At 43.5% G+C, this 7,422-nt stretch overlaps 1 protein-coding gene across 1 annotated transcript in view; it reads left to right on the forward strand.

Annotated features, from left to right (window-relative positions):
- Positions 1 to 297: 297 nt before the first annotated feature.
- The window catches only part of Serpinb5 (serpin peptidase inhibitor, clade B (ovalbumin), member 5), a 12,727-nt gene continuing 5,602 nt past the window's right edge, over positions 298 to 7,422 (forward strand). Inside the window, exons 1-5 of the mRNA XM_013018933.1 lie at positions 298 to 470; positions 865 to 1,002; positions 3,155 to 3,272; positions 4,349 to 4,491; positions 6,821 to 6,988. Coding sequence (XP_012874387.1) covers positions 303 to 470; positions 865 to 1,002; positions 3,155 to 3,272; positions 4,349 to 4,491; positions 6,821 to 6,988 — 735 coding nt within the window. The 5' untranslated portion in view covers positions 298 to 302. The remainder of the gene's footprint in view (positions 471 to 864; positions 1,003 to 3,154; positions 3,273 to 4,348; positions 4,492 to 6,820; positions 6,989 to 7,422) is intronic.

The following is a 7,422-nucleotide window of genomic DNA, read 5'->3' on the forward strand; positions in this document are numbered from 1 at the left end:
AGTTAGGATTATAGGTGTGAGCCACTGCTGAGCTACCAAGCACGCAGACGTGGATTCAGACAGTCTGCTGTTCTGACTACGTGTTGAGGAGGAGGCGGGAGGGATGGCTCCAGGCTAGGCCGCTGCCAGGATGTTTGCCCTGAGGCTTCTTCTTGAATTTACCCAATCTTCCTTCCTTTCTTGCACCTGCGGTCATTCCTTTTGCTGAGGAAGAACTCTGTGTGTGTTGGCAGCACACAAGGGGAGATCCTGAACCGTGTCCTAGGAATGGCCTCTCTCCCTTGTCTGTGGTTGCAGGCCCCATGGACGCCCTGAGACTGGCGAATTCGGCTTTTGCTGTTGACCTGTTCAAACAACTGTGTGAAAAGGAGCCACAGGGCAATGTCCTCTTCTCACCGATCTGTCTGTCCACCTCTCTGTCACTTGCTCAAGTTGGTGCCAAAGGTGACACAGCCAATGAAATCGGGCAGGTAAGCACCTATGCTTTGCTGTGTGTGTGTGTGTGTGCGTGCGTGTGTGCGTGCGCGTTTATGAGAATCCATAGGCAGGGCCTATGGGAAAGTGGAGACGTTGTGGTTAGAATTGCTCAGGATTGAGAGGCCCAATGTTAGGACTCTTCATCTGTTTTCGAGTGTGGAGGTTTTGTGCCTGCAACCCCCAGTTGAGATCCCGCACCAGATCATGATGGAGAGCCTGCAAGCTGCTGGGCAGGCACAGCCGTCCCATTGCCAGTGTCCTTGGCAAATCACCTGACACCTTTCACGCCCGAGCAGGGAGAGATGGTGGGGTTTGCATGTCCCCGCACTCACGTCCACTGGGAGAGGCAAGGCTTTCTCACGATGCACTTCATTTTTCTGTTCACAGGTCCTCCACTTTGAAAATGTCAAAGATGTGCCCTTTGGATTTCAAACAGTCACCTCAGATGTAAATAAACTGAGTTCCTTTTACTCTTTGAAACTAATCAAGCGGCTCTATGTAGACAAATCGTTGAATCCTTCCACAGTAAGTAATATAAAGCAATCAGCAGGATTTATCTTTTAACCATGTGGGCCATTACACACTGCTAGGCTTACAACTTATTCATTTCTAAGGTATTTATGTATGATGCAGGTCTGAGTGAGAAGTGAATGCACTGGGACTCAACCACAGTTCACACCATCTAGTTCAGAGTCTAGAACAAGCTGGTGTGCTTCCATTTACCCTCTTAAACCCTCAGAAGTCCTGCTTTCTCCTGTTCACCTATCTCATAAAGCTATTTCAATTGATAATGGCTCAGGATAAATTCCTTCATCTTTAAATAGCTGGAATAAGTCCTGACAATGTTTTAAGCACTTCATCTGATTTGGTTATGAATACAATATGTTTCTGGTAGTTCTCTAAAATCAATGAGAAAAATAAACTACAATGAATTCACAGTTTGCCTTCATTAGAAATTAATTTTGTTTTTCTAGGCTGGTCAGATTGGCATCATCAGATTGACAAAGCAGGTCTAATTATTTAGTGCATCCATTTCTTGAAACAGACATCTAAACATTGTAGTTCCCTTATATTGGACCCCCTGGTATAGTTTAATTATCTGTATTTAGACTTATAGTTGCACTCAGGAGCCTGAGATCTGAGGATCCTGGTGTGAAGCCAGCCTTGGCAGACAAATCAGAGAGACTTCTCTCCAGTTAACCATCAAGGAGCCAGAAGTGGGTGTGTGGTTCAAATGGTAGAGCTACAGCTTTGAGTGAAAAGGCCAAGCAAGAGTTTAAGCTCCTGTACTATCTCAAGAAGTAAAAATAAAACACATAATGAATGTTCTAGACTATAGGGCAGTTGCCTCTCTAGGGAATGGTTTGGTTCCTGATTGAATAATCAGCCTTTCTAGTTGCCCAAATCTAAAAGCTTGACTACTAAGCCAAATATTTTTGCCATGCTATCACAACTTTAGGTTTTTATTTTTCAGTTGAGACTTTTTAAGAACAGAAGTTAATAAATATTGTCATGAGTTTTTTTTCTTCTGGTGGCTTGAAGACACACACACACACACACACACACACACACACACACAACTGTTTTTGTTCCAACCATCATCTGGGAAATTAAACAAAATTGAAATGTGAGTTGAGGCTGGGAATGGAGAAATGTTAAAGACTCCCAGGTGGTATTTGAGGATATGCCTAATAAATTACCAGTGGTTGAAGTGAGAAATAGAAGTTCTTCATCTCGCTGAGGCGTTCTGATATTCTTAGTGCCTGCCACAACTAATGGCATCAGTCAGCCCCAAGGCTGGGTTGCAATTAACCAAAGCCAAGTTAATTGGCTAAGAGTGCAGTGTCCCTGTGTTTGGGAGTGAAGTGACATGATTCTCAGTCATATTTAGTTTCACCGACCTTTCTATTCAGTGTTTGGAGTTCTTTCAACCTGATTAGTCCATCTTCCCCCACTGCATTCCCTTGCTTTTGTTGGTATACAGCACCTGCAGATTTCCCAGTTAATAGTCCAAACAAGTGTGGGTTGAGAAGGCCACCTACATTCAAGCTACTTGGGTTTTTGTTTAAAGGACAAATACTCAGCCTCAGATCTCTTAAACTAAGTTTGGTGGGTTAAGGTGTGGGCTTTTGCATTTTAAGAAGGCATTACAGGCAGAGACACTGCTGTGCTTTCCATATCACTGTACTTCTAATGGGCAGACAAAACATGTGGGCAGTGTGACTCAGGGGGTCTAGGACGCTCGCTTTCTCACATGGTTCCAGGTGACTCAGTGGCTCCTAATTCTTGGACCATTCTTTGAATATCAAAACTCTATAGAATATTTGTTTTAGTGAAGATAACTTTTCTTGTCTCTGTTCTCTTTTTGTACACATCTCTGCTTTTCTATGACATGTGTTTTGAATGCTTTTGAAATTAAAGTTCATGTTATAATTGTATATTATTTGTGTTCTCCAAAAAAGCCCATCATGTAAGGGAAGAGTGTGTTGAATCATTGATACGGTCTTATAATTGGGCAAAATGAAACATGTAGTGTAAAGAAAATTAAGTGATTGTTAAATGAGGTTTTTCCATTCATACATCTGTATCCTTGGTAATAGATGCTTAAAAAATCCTTTTGTTGGCACAGCTAAGCAAAGCTAGTGCTTTGTGACTCATTGAACTGGGTGTTTTTCAGGAGTTTATCAGCTCTACAAAAAGGCCATATGCAAATGAATTGGAAACTGTGGACTTCAAAGATAAACTGGATGAAACAAAAAGTCAGATCAACAGCTCCATTAAGGAACTCACAGATGGCAAGTACCTCTATTTGTTCTGTTATAAGTGGCTAAGTCAACAGGTCAACTTATCCTCACGAATCCTTCTTCTAAATTTGAACATCCAGAGAATTCCTTGGGATATTATTAGCACACAGCTATATTCTAGCCCATTGAGGCCTGTCAACAACTTCCATTTCTGGGCATTACTAGTATTAACTCAGTCCTCAGCAGAAATCTCAGGTGCTCCAGTGTTAGTGAACCTCTCAACATTCTCCCACAGGCTCCACATACCCCCGTGGAGGCCCAGCTCTACAAGGCTTTGCTCTGAGCAGATCATGAAGCTAGTTTTTCAGCGTGGAAAGGGAAGGATTGACATGAACTTGATTTTTAAAGCTGCTTCCAGTGAACAAATTATACCAATTTTACTAATGAACATGGACAATGAAAAATCTTATGCAAAAGTAAACATAGAAAACCAAACAAAATAGAAGGATCCAAATTTTAAAGCAGCTTTTCCTCAGTTTCCCAACTCCTCATGCAGGTCTGCTAGTCCGAGGGCCTTTCTTCAGCAAGCCTCTGGCTCTGCTTCCAGATGCTTGTTTCCAGGCCACTCTCTGCCTGATCATCCCCACGCTAAAATTTCCTTAGTTGTTTTCTTTGATAGAAAGGAATTGGAACTAAGATGAGTTGGGTTGAAAAATCAATGACCACGTCACCTTTCTTAGGGCTGTCCTGACAGTGTTTGTGTGGTAAGGGACAGCTTTTGGCCTCTGTGCTGAGCTCCATTTCTTCAACTGTAAAATGAGGATAATGGTCTTTGCCTTATGGGACCCCTGGGAAACAAATGAGGTAATGGATGTGAAAGGCAGAGCCCAGGGCCAGGGAAGAAGGGGAAGGTCATACATTTCCCACTCAGGAGTGAGAAAGAGCTCTTTTCCAGTCCTAGGTCTCTGCTCCCTCAGGTGTGGCAATCCAGAGGGAGAGAAAAGACTTCTGAAATTCATGGGCCTTGCCTTCCAGGGCTCACATTACACAAGCTGAACTTACGCGTTCATGTCTGATGTAATTTGGAAGAACTCTGCCATGTGTGATTTTCTAAAACTCATTTGTAGGTCACTTTGAAAACATTTTGTCGGACAACCGTGTAAACGATCAGACCAAAATCCTAGTGGTTAATGCTGCCTACTTTGTTGGAAAGTGGATGAAGAAATTTCCAGAATCAGAAACCAAAGAATGCCCTTTCAGAGTCAGCAAGGTATGTGGCCACATAAAGTAGTAAGTAGAGTTTAAAAACTTAAGGTAATAGGGCATGAGGGAGGGACGTGGTGTGTGTGTGTGTGTGTGTGTGTGTGTTCAGGAATTCACACCTGTGAGGGAAAGGAAAATACAGGGAACTCTAGCAAGGAAGGTAAAGAAACCAAAGCAATGCCGAAACCTTTGCATTCTTAGGAAATCTCAACTATTTAGGAATCTTTCCCCGATTCACCAAATTCTCTGTGATCTCATTTTCTCACATGTTGATGAGATCACCTGTTGAGTGAAATGCGAGGTTCAAGTTTCTTTTAATTTACTTGTCTCCTGACTTACTTACTGGGTGAAGTTCACAGCCTGGTTTGGTTATTTTAGTATTTTAAGCTGTCACTTTTAAGGAGTTAATTATCTGTGAAGAAAAATGATATACACTTCCTCATCTGCATCACAAAGTTCTTCATAACAAGAAGCATTAGAAGCCTGTCTTTCAGGGCAATCTCATGAATACTAGTGAGGGGGACATGCCAAAAGCAGCTCATAGACATATATGAAACATCTGTCTTACAGATGAAACCAAAGAACCGAGACTGGGCATTTGATTTATTATTATTATTACTTTTATTATTATTACAGAACCTAGGAAAACGTAGGGAACTTTATGATGTGGTTTGGACTCCTCTGGCGGGACATGGCTTGTGTTAGTATCTACAGCAATAAATACTTCAGTTATGATACTTGAACATATCTTACTTTACCCATAGCTTTGTGTATCAATTCCAGCTTTCAGGCTACCTGTCATCAGTCCCAAGGTATATCACCTTCTTATTGCTAGAATCTAGGAGAAAGGCTTTTCTAGATAGAGCCTATGGCTGGGTCAGCTGGACTGCCTCTCATCGCTGCTTTTTTTTCCACCCTAGAATGTTTATTCGTATTCACTCATCCCTCAAATGTACTTTTCCCAGCAAAATCGATTTGCTGATCTGGCCCTTCCACTCATACCCAGGGGGCAGGTGTTTTTCGTCTCCATCACAGATCCTAGCCACATCCCCAACACATCTCTAGGTGCTCTGTAAGTTTATTGGCGGGATGACCAATCGGTCCTCCAAGGCTTGATCCTCGGTGTGATTGAACACTGTGAGTCAAGACCTGATGGGCTTTCAGAGTGCTTTTGCAAAAGCGGGGGACTGGAGCCACTGCTCTTGCTCCTTACCCACTGCAGTGGGTTCTGGAGGGAGGCAGGAGGCCTGTCCCCACTTCCGAGCTTCACTTGTGCCAGCCCTGGTGCCCTCCAAGTTGACTTGGGACAGGAATGACTTTTACCACCAGACGTGTGCCTGAGACATTAAGGACACACTTTTCAGATGTTTTCCACATATAGTTCTTAGACCCACCTCCAGCCATGTTTTGCTTTGGTTATTCACACCCCCCTCCTTTGTGGTAGCATATTAAGGACTTTAATAAATGCTGAAGTTTGTTTCATGGAAGGGTGCTCTGGTTAATTTTGAAATGGGGTCTCACTTTTTGTCCTGGCCCGCTTGTACTTCAGTCCTCCTATTTACATTTCCTTCTGCAGCTAGAAGGATGAGTACATGCCCCTCCCCCACCCCCACTCCCCAGTCCATCGTTCTTTGTATTGCTATCACTGTTGAGATGTATCTTGTGAACTTTCCTTCTGGCCTGAGGCTGATCCAGACATGCAATCCTCCAAATCCCAGCTTCGGCTTCCCACATCACAGGGCTGGAATGACAGATTCACACCACACCCGCCCAGCTATTGACAGGCATGGAGTCTTTTGAACTTTGTACCTTGACTAGCCTTGAGCCAGGATCCTCCCTAGTAGCAAGAAGGTTGAGCATGAGCCGCCACACGTGGCCCTATGCTGAATTTATTTTTGTATTAGGTATATATTCAGGAAGCACTCTATTAATGGTAGGTAGCTTCCAACAAGTTCCCACCAGGAGAAAGGGTCTTGGAATTATAGGCATCTATAAAGACTAATTGAAACTCTGCCTATATTTGATGCTATCTTATTTTAATGTTTTATTCATGCAAATGGAAGTCATATACAGTCCCTACAAGGTACAGCAGGTGGAATTGTCCAGCACATGAATTTGTTTTCAAAGGAAGCTTCAAAGGGCTTCAGAGGGCTTCCCAGGACGGTCTTTGATGGTTTAGTTTCAGCAAGGTGTGGTCCCAGGTGATGAATCATAATGCAGACTGACCTGAAATGTGTGTGTATGTACATACACATGTGTGTGCATATGTCATGTGTGTATATTTACTCATATGTGCACTGAGAAATGAAGCCATCCAAACCTTTCGCCATTAACAGACAGAGACGAAGCCAGTGCAAATGATGAATCTGGAGGCCACGTTCTGTATGGGCAACATAGATGACATCGGCTGTAAGATCATCGAGCTTCCTTTCCAGAACAAGCACCTCAGCATGCTTGTCCTGCTGCCCAAGGATGTGGAGGACGAGTCCACGGGCCTGGAGAGGGTGAGGAGGCAGGCGGAGCCCCAGGGCTGGGTGGGACTATGAGGGGTAGCTGTTTGCTTGCACTTACAGAGCACCAGGAATGGGGCTGAACGCTCCACATCCTCGTCCCCTTTACTTCTTTCCAGAGTGTTAGAAACTGTTGCTTATTCACAGGAGAGGAAAGGGAGACCCAGAAGGGAGGATAATTGGCTCTCTGTCATAGAACTAGTCCCGTTATCAACCGGGGCGAGGGCCTGCCCTCTGCTCAGCATTGGCCTCTCTGGGGAACACAAGTTCTTTATGTTTTCAGTTCGTAGATGTGTTTATTTTACTACAGCACTTTTATTTTATTTTTATTTAATTTATTTTATTTGTGAACATACTGTACAGAGGGGTTACAATTACATGGGCAGGATAATGCGTACATTTCTTACCAAGCATTGCAGCCTCCTCCT

This window comes from Dipodomys ordii, unplaced genomic scaffold (assembly GCF_000151885.1).
Source record: "Dipodomys ordii isolate 6190 unplaced genomic scaffold, Dord_2.0 Scaffold43, whole genome shotgun sequence".
Classification (NCBI taxonomy): domain Eukaryota; kingdom Metazoa; phylum Chordata; class Mammalia; order Rodentia; family Heteromyidae; genus Dipodomys; species Dipodomys ordii.